Source organism: Rhea americana, unplaced genomic scaffold (genome assembly GCF_003343005.1).
Source record: "Rhea americana isolate MKP2758 unplaced genomic scaffold, rheAme1 scaffold_15, whole genome shotgun sequence".
Classification (NCBI taxonomy): Eukaryota; Metazoa; Chordata; class Aves; order Rheiformes; family Rheidae; genus Rhea; species Rhea americana.
In genome coordinates this window covers 2,135,011-2,156,911 of record NW_028185594.1, presented here as the reverse complement: position 1 = coordinate 2,156,911, position 21,901 = coordinate 2,135,011, and the positions used below count along the sequence as shown (strand labels likewise).

General features: G+C 40.9%; 1 protein-coding gene across 3 annotated transcripts in view; it reads left to right on the top strand.

Annotated features, from left to right (window-relative positions):
- Positions 1–21,901, top strand: part of UNC80 (unc-80 subunit of NALCN channel complex) — a 135,137-nt gene that overhangs the window by 57,044 nt on the left and 56,192 nt on the right. For 2 of the 3 annotated variants that reach the window (XM_085299330.1, XM_085299331.1), the window contains exons 24-30: positions 3,480–3,651; positions 5,928–6,061; positions 9,774–9,939; positions 13,477–13,680; positions 15,222–15,322; positions 18,784–18,981; positions 21,078–21,185. In XM_085299330.1, the coding sequence (XP_085155456.1) occupies positions 3,480–3,651; positions 5,928–6,061; positions 9,774–9,939; positions 13,477–13,680; positions 15,222–15,322; positions 18,784–18,981; positions 21,078–21,185 (1,083 nt within the window). The remainder of the gene's footprint in view (positions 1–3,479; positions 3,652–5,927; positions 6,062–9,773; positions 9,940–13,476; positions 13,681–15,221; positions 15,323–18,783; positions 18,982–21,077; positions 21,186–21,901) is intronic. The other variant, XM_085299332.1, reaches the window with a different exon arrangement.

The following is a 21,901-nucleotide window of genomic DNA, read 5'->3' as shown; positions in this document are numbered from 1 at the left end:
TTTGGTTGTTTTTTTTTTAAGTGAATTTATGAATTTATTTGCCTCTGGTATTTCAAGAGGTCACCACATTAGCCTAACACCTTTTGAAAACTCCTTCCAAGCATGGAACATGAGATTTGCATGCATTGCTACCAGTCAGGGCTATATACTTCTCCTGGTGGACTTTATGGTTCTAGACGTTTCTTCAGTTTCTGTGAAAATTGGAGCAATTGAGTAATCATGAAGAGGCAGTTAGATTCCCCTCTAACTGCCATTTTTAGAAACTAAAATAGACTGAGTTTAAAAAAAAAAAATCCAGGAAGGTTTTGTTCTCTAAATGTTAAAGTACTACCACATGATGCAAGAAGGGAGCAACGATGCGAGAATGGAGCCAGGGAATGTTGATGGTCAGCAGCTTCTGTTTAACCTTTCTATGCTTCTGATGATTAGTTAGCATAACAGAAGGAGCAGCTATACCTTTAGTAAGGAGTACATAAGGTACACTTTTTTTTTTAGTAATTAAGGCTATCCATTTCAAGTAATTTCAAGTATAGGCCTTGCTAGCCTGGGCCTGAGAAGTAGAAGAACAGAAGATATCTCTACTCAATCTGAGGACAGTGGAAGGGAAACAATTACAAGGAATGTTTGACTCTGGACACTTGAAAATCAAGAAAGTTCACTTCTGTTTTTCTTGTCCTATAATATTACTGTGAAAAATGTGCTGTAGTCTGTGGAAATGAGACTTTCCTGTAATCCTCACTGATATAGCTGATGATTTAGCATGGTTCAGCATGTAAACAGAATGGCATCTGTAAAGAACTGCTGAAAGTGAAAAAAATATTTATTAACATCCTGCCTAACTCTCAGTTATATCTACATATGGCACAAGTTAAAAGAACACTGTCAAAGTGGGGATATTTTATTACAACTTGTTGTTTCTTATATTTTAACTCTCTTTTTATATCTTGTCCCCTCTTGGGATCTTTTAAATAAAATGCACTTTTCTGTGGCAAATGCTGATTTCATTATATGAGTTTCAAATAGAGCAGAACCATTGTTCTCTTTCCCCGTAGTTTTAGTAGCATTATAAGGCATATCTGGATGCGTTCTCCACTCCAGGAATGGCAYGTGTGTGTTAGCTGCTTAGCCACACCCCAGAGGGGAAAAGCATCACTTTTATCCTAGTCAAGAGAGGATTTGGAGCATAATCTTTACCAAGCACTTTTCTTCTTGTTATTGCACCCTTGGAAGGTGCCCTGCTGCCCACTAGCATTCTGTTTCTCCTCACTGGAGGCTGGGAGAGTATACCTACAAGTGCACTGTCTGCACCACACGGCTTCATGCTTCAGGGTTGGTCTGCACATAGCACTGCGGAGGTACACTCCTTTACATTCTTTCAAGTGGTGGGAAGGGCTGCTCCTCTGTCTCTGCTTTTGCCTCCCAGAAGCTGTTTCAGTTGAAGCATGCTGCAAGCACAAATAACAGCTGCTTGCTAAGTCTGTAAGGCTGAGCTGGAAACCTGCAAACTGTACTCCATTTCTGTGTGTTAACCTGCTCGTCTTACTATAGACAGTATCAGCGTGCTGGGCAGAGATACTGTGCACACACAAACCTCACTAAGCAGCTCCAGTATCAAGAAGATGGTATACTTCAGCCAGCCTGCAGTATGCAGAAAGGTTGGACCAGATCAGGCTACTCAAAGTTGCGTATGCTGTGCTTTTATGCCACAAGTCTGGCTCTGCGCTACCAGAAAATTCTTGTCCGCACTGTACAGCACATCATCCTTGGTGCTTTGTAACAGCAGAACTGCTGCTTTGACAGCAAGATCCTTGAACAAAGGAAAAAAAGTGTATTAGTCTCAGAATGAAATGAGGTCTTGGTCTGTCTGTCTGTTTTTACTCCTCCTTGCAGTCAAGAAGGTTGGAAATCTGTGCTAATTATGGTGATCCTTATTTGTCTGTCATTACGTATTGTGATGTAGGGTACCATTGTAAAAGTTTAGTGAGACCAAGAAGGAATGTAAAACCTTCCTTTCYTACTCAGATCCTTTAACTCAACCTTCCCAGTATCCACCAGAGAATACCAGTGGTAAATTCTTACCACACTAGGTGAAATTTGGACCTCCCCTTACAGTGATGAACCAACTGAATCAGCAATCTCATTTGTGATGCTATCTTTTTGAATGATAGACTGGTCAGGTCAGTCTATCAGCTGTTTCAGTTGAGAGGCATTTTCTTTTTAAGTGTGGTGTGCTATCTGTTTGCTGGGAGGACCAAGGATAATTCATGTGGGCAATACATATTAGAAATTTAGTGCTCAATAGGTAGGATACTGTAGGATTATGTATGATTGTTTTAATATTAGGATACGCAACAGAGCATAACTAATACATGATAAATTATTCCTTTAGAGAGAGGCAAGCCGAACAAATGACTGAAACACGAACGAAAAAAAAAAGTGAGGGGTATGGAGTTTAATGTACAGGCTCACAGATAACTGAGATTGGCAACTATTTGTATGAGCTCTGAAGTGTTTTAGTAAGGATACGTTCTTTTTGCTAGCACACCCTTATCTGTAGCTTTACTGACAGCATTATGAGGGCTGTTTACATGCTGATAATGATGCTGGTAAGCAGCCATGAATGAACAGTCAAGACCCTTCTGGAGAACGCAACTATATTTGTTGGAAATGTGTCTGTCTGTGCTTATTGTGTGGATGTCTTTTACAGTATTACCCATTTGTCTTGCATGTTTTCTTATGCATATTATGAAATCCTTGGAAAGATCAGAGAGTTTCCCCTTTAAAGATGGAAACAGGCTTTCTAGTTGGCATGCAACAATTTTGTGGAGGAAAGAGAGAATGGTTACTGGCTTCTTAAATCATAGGCTAGTTTCTTAAACAGAGGCCAGGTATTCCTATTGTAAAGCCTTAACAAAAATCTACTATGCTTATTTTGAGTGGAGAAAGAAAAATGGAAGAAATTCATGCAGAAATTCATGAACAAATCTCTTTCTGCCTGCTAATGCACTGGCTTGCTTTTTCCTTCTTTTTTTCCTTCTTTTTTTCCTTCTTTTTTTTCCTTCTTTTTTTTCCTTCTTTTTTTTCCTTCTTTTTTTTCCTTCTTTTTTTTCCTTCTTTTTTTTCCTTCTTTTTNTCATGCAGAAATTCATGAACAAATCTCTTTCTGCCTGCTAATGCACTGGCTTGCTTTTTCCTTCTTTTTTTCCTTCTTTTTTTCCTTCTTTTTTTAAACTATGTGTTTAAAAATCCTCCTAAACTTTGACTGTTTACAAATTTGGTTTAAAAAAAGGAAGGAGGAATAAGTACTTGTCCTTCCTTTCCCCACTATACTATGTTTTGTAGGCAATAAAAATAAAGCCAGGGCATTTTGTTCTGGGTGGAACATCTCCATAGCCTACCAGAGGCAGAGCTTTTGACTACAAGTGAGGTATGCTGAAATTCTCACTTTGTGCTTTCTCTTTCTCTTTTCCTGTCCACAGGCAATTGGTATCCGTCTCAACGAGCTGTGCCATGCTGAGAGTGAGAGCCCTGCTAACTTGCTGGGCCTCATTTATGATGAGGAGACCAAAAGGCGCCTGAGAAAGGAAGATGAGGAGGAAGACTTTTTAGATGACAGTAAGGAGACTCCCTTTACTACAAGAACCCCCGCTTGTAAGAATCTCTGCTTTAGGAACACTTAATTTTTCTTCTCTCTTCATCCTCTTGCCACCCAGCTGTATTTCCCAGTCCCTCATCTCCACTCCAGCTTCCTCCCTTGTTCTTTGCCTGCCTGGCTGTACAATGTGGCAGATAGGTAGCAGCACAGACAGACTTTGAAAGAAAAGGGGGCAAAATCAGGATCAGGACAATTACTTATTTCTTGGGTCTTGCTATCACCTGACTGCCAAAAGTGGTTCAGATTCTCGTTCTTCCCAGTTTTCTCTGCTAAACTAGTTTTGTAAGATCAGCTGCTTTTGTATTTCTTAATACTGAAGAGTCATCTCCCCACCTGATGTGAATTGGCASAGCTCTAACAAAGGCTTTCAAATCTTGACTTCAGTATATCTGCCTAGTTCTCAGGCAGAGGTATAGCACACTGTTGTAAAAAGTGGTATAAAACACATAGTAGTGTAGGTGAAGGTGGTAACGCACATTATGTTCTCTCCAGACATCATTTGTATACATCTGTGTACTGTAATGTTCTGGTTCCTGTGTACATGTACTGCGGTTCACCATTGGATGTAGTGTGCTAGCACTGTTTATGCATCTACTGGTCTCCTTTTCTCATGTTCTGTATTTGTTTTTATCACTGTATAAAGGACAGCTTTGAGGTAGAGGAGAGAGATGGGAAATGACCTCGAGATGGAGTATTGGCCCTAAGCTAGATCTTCACACGTGTCATTATGTGGGGAGCCAATGTTATCAGATACATGAGTTTGGGTAGCTGTGGTAGATAATTGATCAGCCCTTAGGGAGGTATATCCAAAGTAGGACCATGCACTGGAAATTTTCCCTCTGCTGCACTGTGAATAACTTCTGAAAGATGAAAAAAAACTGCATTCCCATGGTCAAGAGACAGAATAGGCTGCCTCACCCCTGCTCCCCAACTGATATCAGGCACTCCTAAGCRGCTGTTGAGCTGCTTAGCAGGATGGCCCAGGACAGGCAAACAGAGAACAGGCTGTGGTCTGGAAAACTCAATAAAAGTTCAGGGCTTTTCTGAAAGCCATGATCTGAAGAAAACTATTCTGTATTCTTTCAGAAGGCAGAGGTTCTTCCAAAAGCTGCGTTGAGGACTGCAAGGGTTGGACTGAGGAGCATAAAATATGCAGTTGGATATTTTATTACCCTGTACATTACATCTGTATTTGAAAGATCAAATTATTTCAGTCCCTACAAAGTCCATCATCCATTATGGGTAATGTGCATAGAGAAATTAACAAGTGTCAGAAGATTAATCTAGTTTGATCCCTGCAGGGTCCTCTCATTTTGTATGATTTGGAATGTTTCTTTGTGAAAAGTAGTTAGATGTGGGAAGGGAAGCAAGTGGAAACAGAAATCTCTCTCAAAAGCATATAAATGGTAATATTAAGCAGTATTTAAAAATGGATATGATTAGTTGTTGTCACATCTTTTTTTTTAATTATTTCTATTTGTTACCTCARTTAGTATTTTGCAAATTTGTCAAGTCTTGAAGAATGCTTCATACTTCTGAAAGTTGGAATGACGTTAGAGCATTTTATGGCTTGCAAACTGTAGGGCTTTTGAATCTGATTGTTTAGACTCGCTTGAAGCAAAGGCACTTCAAGTATTTGATAATCCCTCTTCACCGTTTGTTTAAAGTTAAGTGTTTGAATACATAAACTGAATAAACAAGTTGATTTTTTTTTTCTTGATTATCTCTCAATGGTACTTGGATTCTGTGCACATATAAAGGAGCCTGATTTCAGAGGAAGCTGTCTTTTTCAGTTGTCAGGGCAGTAATTAATAATAGGCATAGTACCTCTTTGCTGACTAGTCATAACTCCATATATTGTGAGATATTTTTCCTGTTTTAACCTGGTGCTTTTTCAGGATTGCACTAGATTTAGCTGAATGCAAAACTGTAAAAGTGCAGAAGGGTATTTACTTCTTAACCTGTATTAACATTAAATGAGAAGATATATACAGAATGCTGTAAGGTCACGTTATTTTAGTAGATACTTCATTTTCAATACGCTGTAGTGTGCTGGTACCATAGCATGTGCTGGTAAGTACATGGACTAATATTTGTATGAATCTTTTCCTTTTAGTGTAGGGTAAGTAGCATAAGAGTCTAGATTTCTCTCTCTTTTCTTCTTCTTTTTTTTAGTGCAACTTGCATTGTGCACCATTTGTGAAAATGTCCATCATCTCTTGGTTCTAGATGTTGCCTAATCTCCTTCCTCACCACAAATATTTTTTTGCAGGCACTGTGAATCCTACCAAATGTTGTTGTCCTTTTGCACTGAAAATGGCAGCCTGTCAGCTCCTCCTGGAGATAACCACTTTCCTCCGAGAGACCTTTCCCTACATGCCCAGGCCACGTACTGAGCCTCTTGTGGTAAGTGGAGCACAGAAACTGGAGAGAGAGAGAGACATTCCTACCCAGTTATTGTGCTCTGTGCATCTCTTAGGAGAGGTAGGAGGGGGGAAGTAACCCAGGTGGATGTCTGATGCGGAGAGAAAAGAGCTATTGTCTGATGAATATGCAAAATGAGGAGGGCACATTAAATGGATCGATTAAGGACATAAGCAGATTTGTAGACTGGAGAAGCAGAACATGCACTGGAAGTCCAAGAAGGTTTCAAAATAGAACAGGGGGCAGTAGATGGACTGGGAAGCTGAATGTTGAGGGCTTGAGAGGTGTGGGAGGTAGACTACAGCATATAGCAGATCAAGTGCTACAGAGCTGATTAGAAGGGCAAGTTGATAAAGAACTGAATAGGACAGTCGAGGGAAGGATGAGAGGATGGCTTACAGAGAATTTCCTGGAGCTCAGTTCAGAGTTTGCAGGTTTGGGCCTAGGTTAGACAACAGACTTGACAGGCCTGGGGGAAGTAAGGAAATAAAGGCAAGGAGGGCAAGGAAATAAATACGCATCTGTAAGACAGAGAGGCACAGGCAAGTCCTGGCATGGATAGTGAGCTAAATAACTGGTTAAGTGACAACTAATCTTGTAAGTTGCAGCACCCATGAAAAAACTGACTTCCTATGATTCATTTTTGTACAGATTTTCTTATATCTAATGATATGGTTGAACACTGCCTTCAGCCTGTTGTTTCACAAAAGGCRTGGATACTCAGGTTACCTTTTGTCAAATTGGGCTGAAAGTGGCCAGAGCTTCAGAGGTGATAAGAACAGTAGGAGATGAGGATTTTATGTCAGACAAGCAGTATGATGTTTTAAGCTTAATTTCTTTAGGAAATCAGCCTTAAAAAATTACAAAGGGGGGATGAGAAGCTGATTTTCTATGTGAACCTAAAGAAAGATTTAGCCTCACCATTCTGTTTTTTTTTTATTAGGATGACAATTGTGCTTGACAGGCTGATGGCTGGATATTGCTGCAATTAGGGTCTGAGATTGGTTCACAAAATCTGGACTAGACCTATGATGAAGCGACTCAGTCCAGAGGTGTGCAAAAGAGACAGTTTTAAAAAAACAGAGAAATTCAGAAGGAGTCCTCATAAACACTTCATTGATATTTTCACCATGCAGTGAATGACTGTCTCCAATAGCAGAGTAATAGCAGGATTTAGAATTTATTTCGGTGAAGTAGTTAGGCTCAGAACTAAGAATACGTTGGGTAATTAGGGTTAACAGGAATTCGTGCCATACAGCAATGAAGCTGATTAATAGCTTTTCAGACACATGTGTGGGAGAGAAGGAGTGGTGTGTAGGCATAAGAAACCTTAAGACCCTATTATGCAAGAATCCATCAGAGAAAATGACCAAGGAGTGCTTCTTTTAATTTGTGCGAACGCGCAAAAAAAACCTAACGACACTCCAGATAAAAAAGTGAAATTTCTGTATTTATAGACAGATGAGAGTCTCTCCATGTAAGAAAAAGCTGGTTGACTTGCTTACTTTTTCTGTGGGAATCAGGGTTACAGACGATTTATGTTACAGACAATGAAGTTGAAATTCTAGTAGAGCAACTCTCACTTCTTATTGCCGTTTACAGACATACCTGACTGAGAAGTGGATCCTGAGTCATACCTGACTTTTTTCCCGTTCCACAGATAGTCCTCTTCAGCTTTTGTGTTCCTGATACATTTGTAACTGAACTAGGCAGGGATCAACCATCTGAAGTACACAAAATGCAGTCCATTCCAYGCATGCCCAGCTGAGGGCATGAGCACCCCCATACCTCTGTTTCGTTGAGACACACAGTCCTGACTAAAGCTCCAGCCAAAGCATTTTGCTGAAGCTGGTAGAGTAGATACAAGCTCACTTTCTAAATGGCTGGACCTGATGAGTACGTTCGCTTGGAGCCTACTGCTCCCACAGCGGGGGGAGATGACTGCAACTTGTCATTTGCTATGCTACAAAGTCATTCATTTTAGCATAAGCAGTTGCTGAAGATAGATAAGAGCCCAGCTAACTGTGTGCTGAGGAGACTTATTTCATTTTGTCGGTTAATTTGTGGGATCAATAATTTCAAGTGAGAGCATGTTGACAAACAGCTGGGAGAAGTATTGTAGTTAAATGAACTCCAGCAAGGGGAACCATACCCTAGGAATATACCTGTACTGCTGTGGTGGCTGAGCTTATGAATGCTAACTTATGAAACTGCTATGATTTGGTCAGGTCTAAGGACATAGTTTTATCTTGAACTACTTTAACGTTTGTTTCACATCTTAAATGTTTTGTTAGATATATTTTAAGCTATTTACATGGAAATTTTCAATGCCAGAGAGACTGCCAACCTTATTTTTAGGCACTTTTTATATCCCAGGTTTGATTGTTGAGCAAAGTCAAAGTATTTTCCTTATTCTAATCAGCTGTTAGTTCTTCTGACAGGCCACTTGGGATAWTTTTTTTCTGGAGATGCAAAGCTTACTACAAATGGTTTTGGGCCTTCAGCTGGTATTAGGTGCACTAGTATCAATTAAGCTGTTTCAGCACAGTTCAGTCTACAGGTGTATGATTGAGAAAACTTTTTTTTTTCTTTTCAAACCAACTGTTAGAATAACAAACTCAGTCACTATCCAAGTAACTCTCAGTTACTTCTGTAGGAGTTTTATATGCAAATTCCAGTATGAAATTTCTTGAKCCTGCAGTATTTTATTCAAAATAACTATTTTTGATCATTTCAGGCACTTTACTATTGGTATTCACCAATCCCCTGCTCTGTTGTTTATAGCAAGTAGTTTAATGCCATCTTATATTTCAGTGGAGAACTCTCAAAGCTTAATGTCACCAATCAAAGGGCACAAAGGGCCTCTTAAAGAGTCTAGTATTTTAACTGCATTTGCCAGTGTGGGAGCTTACAGTCTAACTGTCATTTTTTCTATCTGTGGTTACAGAAAACAGATTATAATCCATAGTTTGTGGTACCTGAGGACTTATGCTTTTTTGGAAGCCAGTGTATGGCATCATTAATGCAATTTCTGTTAATAGGACAAAATAATAGTATAAACTAGTTTATCTCTGATGGGATAGTTTATTCCTCAGTATCCCATTTCCAAGAATCGAAATGCAGCCAACATGTTCCTTGTTCCTTATTTCCCACTGTGTCTTTTCAGTCTGATCTGCACACAGGAAGCTTGCTCTCGGCCATGCTGTCACGGCTGTCGCATTGGCAGCTAAGTTTCTCTCAGCTCTTCTTTCTGTGATGAATCCTGTTGAGGTACCTTCCCTAACCAACCACAGGGAAGCCTTTTGGAGTAGAGAGCTTAGTCCTTCCCAGACCTAATCTTCCACCAAACACCTTGGGCAACTGCCTTTACGTGCCAACTGCCTATTAGGGACCATTTACTGTTTTTTCCCTCATGAGCCTGCAGGCAGGGTGCAAATTCACTCCGCAGCATTAACCAGGAATGTGTATGGTCTGGCTACTGACACCTGCTAACCTTTCCGTGCTGACTGTGTTTACAGCATGGCTGGGCATGCTGCAAACTCAAAGAGTACTTGAATTGGAAAGCATCAGGGTAGATGAAAAAACGTGATAGAACCTGAGGCAATTCTTCCTGAAGCTGAAAGTCCGTGGCTGTAGGGAAAAGGATGGGGGCTCATACTGTTTGCATGTCTGTGTGATCTGCGTACTGCCACAGGATCTGGAGACGTGCAGGCTGCGTCTGGACCCTGAGATGGATCGGCACAGGTATGAAAGAAAGATCAGCTTTGCTGGGGTTCTGGATGAAAATGAAGATTCAAAGGATTCCCTGCACAGCAGCAGTCACACCCTCAAATCRGAGGCTGGCTTCGAAGAGAAAAAAGGTTTGTTGGTTTGTCAGCACAAAGCGGCTTTTGTATTCCCAGGGCTTGTGAAGTGGCGCTTGATTTTATGTTTTCATTTGCATAAACTGTGTTAAAAAGCAGGCAGCCGTGGAGTCATGTGACTTTGAATAATTTCTGAGATGCTTCTGGCCTTCAGAGTTCAAGATAGTAAATGTGAGAAGCAAAGACTTTAAATTTTACAAAACCACTGTTATGACTGAAACCAACTGAGAGCATTACAGTATTTCTGAAAAAGAAGATGCCTTGTTTGAAATTCTCTCAGTGGAATGCTGTTACAAGCATCACTATTTGATTCACTTCAAAAATAAATCAAAGGAGTTTTTATTTGTTTTTTATTCTGATTATAATTCTTTATTCGGGGAAAGCCACAGATAGGAGAGAAGACTGTAATCTTTCTGTGAAAATCTTTACCAGTTTGAAAGTCATGGCATCTTACAAAATCAGTAGTTGATCACTTGATCTCTTGAATTCTTTGCTACCACATAAAAAGCACACACCTGTGTGGCTTTTGACAGCTAGCAGATTAATGTTATCAACATACTGTATACTGTACAAGCAAACCTCAAGCTCACTGTGTTTGCTGAGAACAGCAGATTGTTTCCATTTTAAGCCATCTCATGCAAAACTCACATACTGATGGTACAAGTGTTGCAATACAATATACAGTCATCGTTAATATGTACAATTAGAGGCTAAACTGCCAGCCAGTTACTGTAAATGATTCTCCCTCTAATGAGCTTTCTAGATTAACTGTTTAAATTCTGTCTCTTAATAGCTACGTAAAAGTGCAGATGTTTGAATGGTGATTTTTAACGATTGTTTATAAAGGATAAATGTTTGATGATTATTTGAACAGGACAGAACCTGTGGCTAGTTATCTTCTAGGAATTATAATGTGTATTAATGATGCAGAGAAGCTTTTACTGATACCAAAGGGCTTTGGATAAAGGCTGTGTTGTCATCTGCTGTGATCCTACGACGATTACGAGAGAAAATATTAGAAGTGTTTCCARGATTCCAGTGGTGTAAAACTGCCTCCAAATTATGTGCAGCGCGGGATAGTTCTTCTGTGAAGATAGCTAGCYATGCATCTAAGAGAGGTCAGCTGCATAAAATCATGATCAGCCTAGGTCTTTGTACCCTTGGCATACTGATAGCCCAGAGAAGTATACATCCTTATGTCTGACAAAAAGATCAATGGGATAAGATGTCTCTAACTATTTAGATACAGAAAAGTGGGTTTTTTTAATTAAAATTGTTACAGCAGTTATTTGAAATCAGTCCTAAGCCTATAAAGTAGCAGTCCCATCCACTGAAACGTTATCTGAGTGGGAGAATGCCTACAAGCACATGGTCAAGCTGGAAAATGGTGGTGGCAGACCTCTAACTATCCCATTTTCCTTAGAGACTGTGTTGGCTTAGGCTTGCCTCCACGTGTTACTGTGCTACTGGCATTATCCAGAATTAGGTTCTTTTTGCAAGATGATAGTATTAACTTTCTGCATCCCTGACTCTATTTAACTACATTTTCCCTGCAGTTCAGTTGAGTCTTTTCCAACCTTTCTYTCTTTTCCCTAAGCTGTCACCTAGTTTTCCTTTATTAAAACTGCCTCTTTACTACATTTCAGGGATGGGAGAAGTGACTATGGTAGGAAAGATGGATTCTAATATTCATTAACAAAAATGATTATGCAGTATTGTGGAAGCTAAATAAATGCAAAATGATGCTATATTTCAAAATAATAATAATAATAATAATAATGTTCTTTTCTTTGGCCACAGCATATTCTTCCGGAGATCTACTTGGGCCAAACATAACAGATGCAGAAGCATCTTTTGTAATCTACAGTTGTTTAGATAAGAAAATGTTGTTTGTGACTGTAACTAAATTTTTCTCACCTGCAGTGATAGGTCTCTTTATCTCAACTTCTTCGATAAGTACTAATCTGTTTCTTTTCATTTCTTCCTGAGTGTTAAAAATTTTGCTCTTGTTGCTCACCCCAGGTGTGGCTTAACAGATATCCAAAAGCTACGTTTTTTCTGTCTAGAATCTTCTCCAGGTAGGTTCGAAATATAGACAATTAAGCTAGGTAGATACTGTACTCAGAGGATTGTATTTACTATTTGGATACTAAAATGGAATTCTGCAGACTTCATGAAATATTTATGAGTGCTAAAATAGTTTGGTATTTGGGGGAACTGAGCAGCTGTACTGAGCTTGGTCTGAACTGAACTCAACCAGTAGTGATTGCTAAGGGACTCAGCRTGGTCACTTGGAGGGAGATTCTCCAGTTGCTCAACAACAATTTGCCCAACTGATTCACAAGCACTGAGAAGTAACTCTCAAAACCTAGCCAACTGCCTTTGGCCAGGACATTAGTCACCAAAAATTGGAGTGAGGATTGGGTTCTGTAGGAATAGGGGGCTTTTCAGGAGTCAAGGCATTTTTAATTTTTCCCTCTATGTCAAAATACAGTTTTTTTTGAAATATTTAGCTTACCCATTTTATCTAAAAAGCTGTATCATGTTCATTCTCAACCACACACCGAAAGGTGATCGATCACACGTGGCCTTGCGTGATTAGATCTGCAGTACAATGACTGAGTGTTGCAACATTTGGACTGACATGCTGCCATGTACTGCCTTTGAACTAAGAGGAGAATGAAAGTGCAAGCGGTTGGTGCTTTGAACATTGAACCATTTCATGTTTGTGCTCATCAAAAATGCAGAGTGTCAATGGATGTTGTTAATGCCTGAAAGCTGCTGATTTGTCTGAAGGAGAGGATCTACGTGCTCCTGTTTCCTCTAAAGCATTCTAATGATGAAGAGTAACATGCAGAGACACGGATTTATGCAAATCTTACTTCAAAGAAGTCTTGTGTGCTAACCTCATGAAGCAGACTATCCTTCTGCAGTTACACGTGCTGTGAGAATAAATAGTTGGTCCTACTGCAGAGCTCATTGGTATTTACAGAACCCAGGCCCACAGGAGGATAGGTTTGTCCATGGTGCCTTGTTCATTCTTGGGATTCAGCCGTCTATCCCTAGCAAGAGGTGATTCTGCACTAATGTAAACCCCAGGGGCTGGCAAAGGAAACTGCAATTTGCACCCATTGGGCAGACTCTGTTTCCTCGCAGGAGCTGGCTCAAACTGGTGTGAGTTGTAGATTTTCCTTGTCCACATTTTGGGTTTCTGTTAGAGCAGCTGACTCTACTTGCTGGTGGTTGAATGAGGGCTAAATCCAAATACAGACAAGGCCAGAGGTGAGGTACTAGGTCTCCAGGAAAAGAGGTTCTGGACACATTTCTGAAAAACATCTTTACTGGCTGATTGACAGAACTGCATTGGCGGTGGCTTTGGAGGGAGCCTCTGGCCCATATTCCTTGGTAGAAGAAAAGGCGCTGCAATACACGCTAGCAGCAAAGGGTCGGGAGGGAAGGGAGGGCCAGGATATATATTTTATAAATGGGGAAAAATTAAGGGGAAAAAAGTCCTCTTTTATTCTTTTAATACAGTTCCCAGCAGGAAGATCAGGATAGGAGGCTCCCGCTTGCTCCAGATTAAAGGAACCCGCAGTTTCCGGGTGAAGAAGGGGGGTTCCCTGTCCAGCATTCGCCGGGCCGGCAGCCTAAAGAGCACCAAGTTATCACGGCAGGACTCAGAGTCTGAGAATGAGGAGCTGCAGCTGTCCCACAGCAGGGACACTGTCACTGATATAGGTAACTTAGATGAGTGGGCGGAAAGGGAGGGAACGAATAGGCAGGATCTAAACCCTTGATGTGATTGCAGAAGAGCTAGRAGTGACAAGAGACCCCACCCCACACCCAGCAAGCTAGGAAAAACCTGAGGTCCTCTTCATGGACTGCCTGAGCTAGGGCCTGGGAAGAACCAAGTTCAAATCCTGCTGCCGGCACACTGGGTGCAGAGTTAGCTCCGTGCACACGTTATCAATTCAGAGCTCCGTGTTAGAGCATGAACTCTTGGAATGCTGGTGTCTGCCAGTCAAGCGCATGCTGTCTTCAGGGGTGCACATGCGTGTGCGTGTATGTATATATGTATATGCACACACGTACTCCTAAGTCATGTGATACAATGAATATGTGAGGTCATACGCACATGAGATATTTTATTGTGCATATTAACAGATAGGATATATGTGTGTACAGATATATGCTTCATATTCAGTGCAGCAGATGATGTCATAGGCATCTCATATGACGTACTAGATATCTATATTTCTATATGTAGAATGCAACATTTATGTAYATATTACTTATCATATTTCTACACAGTGGCATATACATACATTTTTTTACATTTTAAAGATGTTTTCCTTAATCTTCAAAAGATGAATTCCCATATGTTTATCTTCTGGAAATCAAATGTACATCCTGTCAAAAAGAAAAATCTCCATCACAGTTGAAATAAAGGGGCTCCTTCTACTAGGGATGTTAATTAAAAACTGAAGTGTAGATTCTTTGGTAGCTGAAATAACCTACCAAACCTAATGGTGATTTTAATGTTGCCCAAAAGCTACTTCAGTAGGTAAACATAGAGTGGGATTGCCTGTTCTGTAGACTTTGACAAGTCACAGTTACCTTAAAGAAGAGAAAGGACTAACCAGAGTTAGTAACCCAGCCATCCATTAGCGGTGTTAGTATTACAACAAGCCCATAGATAATGAAATGGCTGCAGGAACACAGGCATCAGTGTGGTTCCCAAAGAAATTTGTCCTTTGCATAAGTTCTTTAGAATTAGTATACTAGAGTCAGGATTTTTTTCCCCTTTCATCCCCATGTTGTTAGCAGTTTTCGTGGGCACTTTACAGTGACTTTGCCCATTGGCATTTCTAGTTGTATGCCACTTCCAGTTGGATTTTTGTTGACGTTTTTACCACAGAGCCCAGTCAATGCAGATCACTAAACCAACCATTTGCAGCATCTGAATGGTGCAAAGAATTTTTTTTCATGATTTTATTTTACCTTCTCCCCTTCCATTAAAGAAAGAAGTGGGGAGGGATCAGTGTTTGCTATTGACAAGATTGCCTATGAGCTGCATATGAGAGGTTCTTGTAATTGTCAAGCCAGCACAAAACAAAGACTGGTGAGGGGTGTCCAAAAGCAGTCCTTTCACAGTGGCATATTCTGTGTACTCTGGTCTGTTTCCACAAGGCTGGCCTGGCTTACAAGTGCTGTCCCTAGGCTTTAAGCACATAGGGAGCAATAAAAGCAAACACCTTTTGGGTATTTTTCTTTTGAAGAAGGGAGCCCTTGGAGCGCGAGCGAACCTAGCATTGAGCCCGAGGTGCTGAGCAACACAGGCACGGAGGAGAACTATCATCGGAACATGTCGTGGCTGCATGTAAGTATGGGTCACTGCAGCTCTCTCGAGGCTGGTGTTTTCAGTAGAAAAAYCTTTGTGCTGGCAATGACCTGATCAGAATCTCTGCTTTCTTGATGTAGCATCGAGGATCTCAAGCGTAAGTAAGCTGCAACTTTTGGGAAATGGAYGTTTGCCATCTGCAAGCATCTAAAATGGAGAAAAACTGGAGAGTTTTGGTCTTGCTCCTCCTRTCTATTTCATGTATTTAGTTTTTAAGGGACCATTTCTCACTAGGCATGCAGGGACAGYCATGCTATCTCAGCTGAAAATTCTGTCTGGTTCAATATTTTATTTCCAGCACGGCTAGTAGTGAATATTTCGGGAAGAGTAATAGAATGGGTTATAGCATGACCTTGTTTCCCAGCTTCTGCTAAATGGTATTTTAGAAGCTGCTTGGTCTGGAAGTTCTGTTGYGGCCACTATGTTTAATAGTTATCAAAATATTTTTCCTTAGTGAGTTTATCYAAGCCCTTTTTGAGCCAATTTATTTATTTTTGTCTCCATGAAATCCTATGGCAAAGAGCTTAGTTATGCACCTTGTGAAAAGAAAATACCCTTGGAACATTTTATTTGATTATACTGAGTGTCTTCTATAACAAAAGCTAACCCAGCAGAGCACTGGGTTGCTCTGACACATCTATGTGTCTCTGGTATTACTGTCTCCATAACTCAACTGTCTTGGGAAGGAAATGGTTATTACCTCCATTTTACAAGATGACAAACCAAGACGGATGTGCAGAGACGTATCTACTCTTAAGAAGTAGTGCAAGAAGTAATGCAGCCAGTGGATCTAAGTGGTGCAGTACTACTTGAACATGCCTAGCGCTTTTGGAGTACGATAATGTAAATGTGATTTGCTCGTACAGGGCCTAAGACATCTATTTCRGTGATCTCTGTACCCATGATTTAGACGTGCCATCAGTCAGCAGAACGCAGCTGGGCAAGTCTATACAGTTAAATCCAGTGGTAGTTGAGGGCTCTACACTCCTGTTGCCTCATGACACTCTGTGACGGTTCAGTATAGTCAGTGTGCCCTTGTGCAAGTGCTTCCCAGAGGAGCCGGACTGACTCCGTATGCACAGACTGATGGCGTCCTGCACGTACGGATGTCCCTGAGTAGCTCCTTTTGACTCCTGAATTGYCTTTGGGAACGAAGGCTACCAAGAATGACTCGGTACTCTCATCTTTCCCCCAAGCATTCCATGCAGCCTGCTGTGAGCTGCCACATTTCTAAGGGGCATGAACAGACTGAATCCAGTACTGCAATGGCAGAATCTTGATAGCAGACTTGGGAGAGGGTGTCTGATTAGCTCTTCATGGGCATATAATCAGGTATATGCTCATCACATGGTGGGAGGAGGGCAACAGAGGGCTCCCATCAAGATAGTGATTGTGACTGGACGATTCATTCTGTCCATCTCCTCCTTAAGGGAGGCCACAAAAAAGGAAAATGGGCGAGAGTTGACCCCRTGGGCTGGACAGTTGTCATAGTGGGTTGCAGATAGCCCTCAGGCTGTATTTTGAGGATGCACATTCCGAGTGATTTGCCCTCAGTCATGCAAGGAGTTTGAGGGAGGACAGGGAAATTGAACTTCATGCGTCCCAGGCTAGTTCCTCAGCCCCTGGACTACTCCACTTTTCTGTCACTTCTYTAATGCTGCTGGTGATGATTACACCTTGTTTAATAATGCCAGTATACTAGGCTGAGCATGAAGATATGGGAGTGTGTARTAGGAGATGAACTGCTAGAGGATGAAGGCATTTCTCTATCTAGCAGTTAGGATAGGACATGGTGCTTTTGCTTGGTGTGGGATGATATATGAACTCATAAAAATGAGGCATAAACTGGAGGACACTTAAGCTATAATCTCTCACTTGATTAGCCTATGTAGGAGAAAGGAAGATTTGAAAAATAACCTGCTCCAGTTCATGCCACACAAGTACCAACAGTGCATGAGAATTTCATCTTTTTGCTCATTGGAAAGAAAGTATGGGTGGATGGTAACTAAAACCACAGCATAACAAAAACCTGTTTTATTTAATGCCCATTAACAAACTACTCCAAAGGATCACTGGTTCCAGTTGCTTCTCCCCATGCACCAGCATTTCCTTTATCTGACCTTCACAGCAGCCCTGAGCCTGGTGTCTTCACTCTACGGCAGTGCTCACAGCAGGTGCCTAGCTGAGACTGGCTAGGGGATATGCAGTGCTGATCAAATTTGCACTGTTTTGACACTCTTGTGCCACAGCACTGGTGATTTGAGTTATTTCTGAGTGATCCTCAAGTAATGTGAGGCCTAGAAKGGGCAGGGAAAGACAAGAATCCCATATATGCTGTTCAGAGTTGTTTTAAATTAAGCTTGTGATTTTTTTGGAAGTCTGAATATTTGAGGATTGGCAGTGACGCGGCTGCCTTACCTGAGGGAGCAGGTAGATTGCAGCTGCACAGACAAGAAATGCATGCAGAAGGTAGAACAGCCTCTTTCTAGTGGTTCCAGGGATTTCCTCACTAGTTTGTGAGATGAAGAGAAGGATTCAAAAAGGCCGTTTCAACTGATGGTAACGGCTTGGAGTTACCTGTGTGTTTCCTTCAGAGCGCTACAAAGTGGTTGCATTCGTGTGTGACATGAAGACCCATATRTGAAAGAGCTATTGGTCTGAGCTCTGCTGCTCTTTGGGGGAGCCTTTTGAGTTGTGTCCAGAAGACAGTCGCTAATGTGTAGATTTACCCAAAATTGCCTTTAATTATTTAGTTTAGGGGTAATAGCAGCGTGTCTGCAGCAAAGCAGGGCTCAGTATAGATAAATGCCCAAATATTGACTATGTTTCTTAGATGAGTTTTGCAGCTCTGCTGCTGTGTGACGACACTTGTAGAAGTAGTAACTGAGCCAGCTAAGGTGAAGCTAGGCTGGATGGTCTGCCAAGCACGGTGAGGGAAGCATACACAGGACAACTGGTACAGCTTATTCCGTTTTGAGAGCATATCAGGACATTTCTGTTCCCTTTCCATAGACAAAGCTAACCCCATAATCTGGTTGGGTTTGCTACTTACTAATAATGATTGAGTTGTTGACATTTCCCAGTCTAAACCATTGCCTCGGAGTTGAGGATACAACTGCTTTTCTGCAAACTGAGGGAATACTGCTTCCCACAGCCTTACTCCTGCCCTTAGCCAAACATACAAATCTACAGCAACTCTGACTCAGACAGCTTTGTTAGCATTGATGTTTCTTTAGCCAGGCCTAGCACGTTTGTGAACTACTTGCAAGACTGGAGCTCAGGACAGCCAGCCACACGTTTTCAGAAAGCTGTGTTGAGCTCCATGGTTCCCCCACTAAGCTGTGGAAAAGTTAGCTTGACTGTCCCCATCGCTGGCTGCCCTATGTAGTTCTCTGTAACTGCCATTTCTGTAGGTAACTCTCCACTTTTTTCCTTTCAAGGTTATGATCCTGTTGTGCAACCAGCAAAGTTTCATATGTACCCACATTGACTACTGCCATCCCCACTGCTACCTCCATCACAGCCGGTCCTGTGCTCGCCTTGTCCGGGCCATCAAACTCCTGTATGGAGACACAGTGGACTCTCTCCGAGAAAATAGCACACTGAACAGCATGGCAAGAGGCAAAAAGCAAAAAGAGGTGAGTAGATGACAAAAGCAGGTGTGTGTCTGTCTGTCTGTCTGTCCATGCAGGACATAATTACCATCAAGGACTGCATAATGTACTTAAGCAGGGTTCTTTCATGGGAAATGAAACACAGTACTTCACAAATGCAGCTCTGCTCTAAGAAACTAGTAAGTCATTTAGTATTATGGAAGGGATATARTCCGTATTGATTGAGAACAATCTTAGTTTCTGCTAATGACATTTAAAAGCCTAAAGCCTGACCTTAATTTTAGTGTTCTTTTATGGCCTCTACTTTTCAGCCTCTGGAGTCTAGTCTCTTTCTTCATATGTTCTTTCTTGTCCGTTAATAAAATTATTTTTGAAGTTTATAAAAACTTTTTGCATAATTCCTTTTTTTTTTAGATGTGATCTCCCATATCTGTTCAAAAATTATCTACATTAGCTGCTGTCTAATGGTGCTCTCTCTTTATTGATGCACTTYTAATACCAGTTCAGTGAGGTATTCAGACAAGATCATGTCTTTTAGCCGTATGAATGGTCCCTTTAAACTTTTAACTTCAGTGGAAACGTTTCTCTGCTTAAAGTAAAGCAACCAAAGAGATAGTGAGCTGAATCATGTCAACTGCTGGTTAATATTCTGTATTCCTGATCACAGCAGACAGGCTACCGTTATTCTGAATGCTTGTAATGGTGGAGTCATTCAAAAACTTAGCAATAATACTGGAAGCAAAATGTTTGTGAAACTCTCTTCAAGATTTCCGTTGTGTAAAGTGTCTGTCATCTGTAAAAGTGGAAGATGAAGGAGTATGAGACAAGTTCATAATGTTTCTTCATCAACCAGTAGATTGTTTGTTTCCTGTCAAGTTAGAAAATTGAAGGTTGTCTGTATGGAACAAAGCATGGAGTAGATGAAATGAAAGGTAATGATTCTGCTTTCTTGGAAACARTATCTCCCATATAGTTCCTCTAGCACAGAAAGCAATGCATCACTCTGAATATTTAGGGAAGGAGGCCATCATCTGCCCTGCAAAAGGAAGGCTTGAGACGAGCAGCTGGTGGTGTTCTGGAAAGGTAGCAAAAGACTAGTATGCATTCTGGTGTGTTGTTTCCTCACCAACTCTGAACTGCAAGGTGCAGGATACATGTTTCATGATCCACTGAGGTCATCAAACAACAGTAAGGAAAAAAAAATCAGGAGACAATAAGATTTCCTACAAACATATGCACTGTGTTTGTGCAGACCTCGCTGTAAAAGAGAGATTGATAGCATTTAATCAATCTAACTGTACAGCTTTTCCCATGTTCCTCGYGTTTTAGTGTTTTTCAAGTGCTATTATTCTCTGGCTGCCTGGGCACATTATTTTCAYATTTATTGAGGTTCCAGAGGAGCCTCACTTTTACTCTCACAGATTGCAGTATAGAAGGCTGGAGATAGCTGCAGCATGCCAACATGGTCATGTGCTCCCTTGAGGCTTGTGAATCCCTGATAAATGGTTATGGAGCCCCAGTGTTAAATAGCAGGCTACCAATTTGGATAATTATTATTATCTACACTGTGCATAATRAACATAAGTGAGACTTGTCACTGTCAATTCAATGTATTGCAGTCTGGGACAGCTCTCAGGCAGGCATAAGTTCAGTTCCTGAAATATGTTGTCCCTTATGTTTTCTGAGGAAGAAGAGAGGAAAAGTGTAGCTGACACAAATCAGTGTTGTACCCAGCAAACACCTCAGTTCAGTGGTTTTGAGAAGGAAGCTCTGGACTCTGTACCCCTAACCTACTTAAAGCACTGGTCTCCTAAAATACATAGCTTTTGCCATCTCTGAATATTACACAGTGCACATTCACGTTTCGCATTTGGCTTCTGCCTTAATCTTTTATGGGGAAAGGCAATATTAAAAAGAGTACAAAATTGGTGAGATAGATCATCTCAGTGATTCTAGGCCTATTACAAGGCATGCTACCCCTCTGCTACTGGACAGCTTCTAGTCTGTAGAAATTCCTCTTGTACGTGATTTCCTCCCTTTCCAAATTCTGGGAAACCTAAATCTGAACTGCTTTTGAACTCTCTCTCTCTCTCTCTCTCTCTCATTTTTTTCCCCCCCAGTGCTCAGACAAGTCATGTTTGAGAACTCCCTCTCTAAAAAAGAGAGTGATCGATATCAACTTGGAAGGGAAGAAGGATTCTGGAATGTTAAAATACATCAGGCACCAGGTATTGACTAGGCCATATCCTTATTGGGAGGTTGATATATAAATGTCAGATCAGATTGTAAGAAGAAGAAAAAAGRTGCATGGAGCTCTGAGCCTGTGTGAAGGAAAGAACTGGCATTCCTGCATATCAGTTCAGCCCTATAGTTTCCCTCAGCTGAGTAATGCTAAATTTAAGCCTCTTAAGGTGACCCTGTCAAAGAAGCCTTAAGACACAGCTGCATTTAATGGTCATCACTGTTTCTGTTTCCCATAGGCAAACATGAATCAAATACTAGGTCTACAAAAATAAAAAYAAAAAAATCTCCAAATATGATTAAATATAAGCTGTAYGTTTACATCAGGATGGAATAGTTTTCTTCGTCCTTTCCTGCTCAGTGTTCCTAAAGAAGCACAGGGCTATTAAAAAGGTTGTCTTGGCAGTCTGTGAAACTTTTATGGATATKTATTAGTGTTTATTCACCATCTTGGTTTTGCTTTCTTTTTGTCCTTTTCATTAATATTTTGGAGACATGAGTGACTAGCAACAGACTCAAGGAAGTAGCTTGCAAACTCTTCTATTTCRGTGAAGTTTGAAAACAACATTATTCTATGGAGCATTAACTGAAATGGCTAAAATCRGAGGTTGTCAGTGGATAATCTGCAGTCTAAAACCTGGGTGAAATTACTAAATGTATTATTCACTGTATATAGTTTGCACAGCTCAGTTCTGAGGCATSG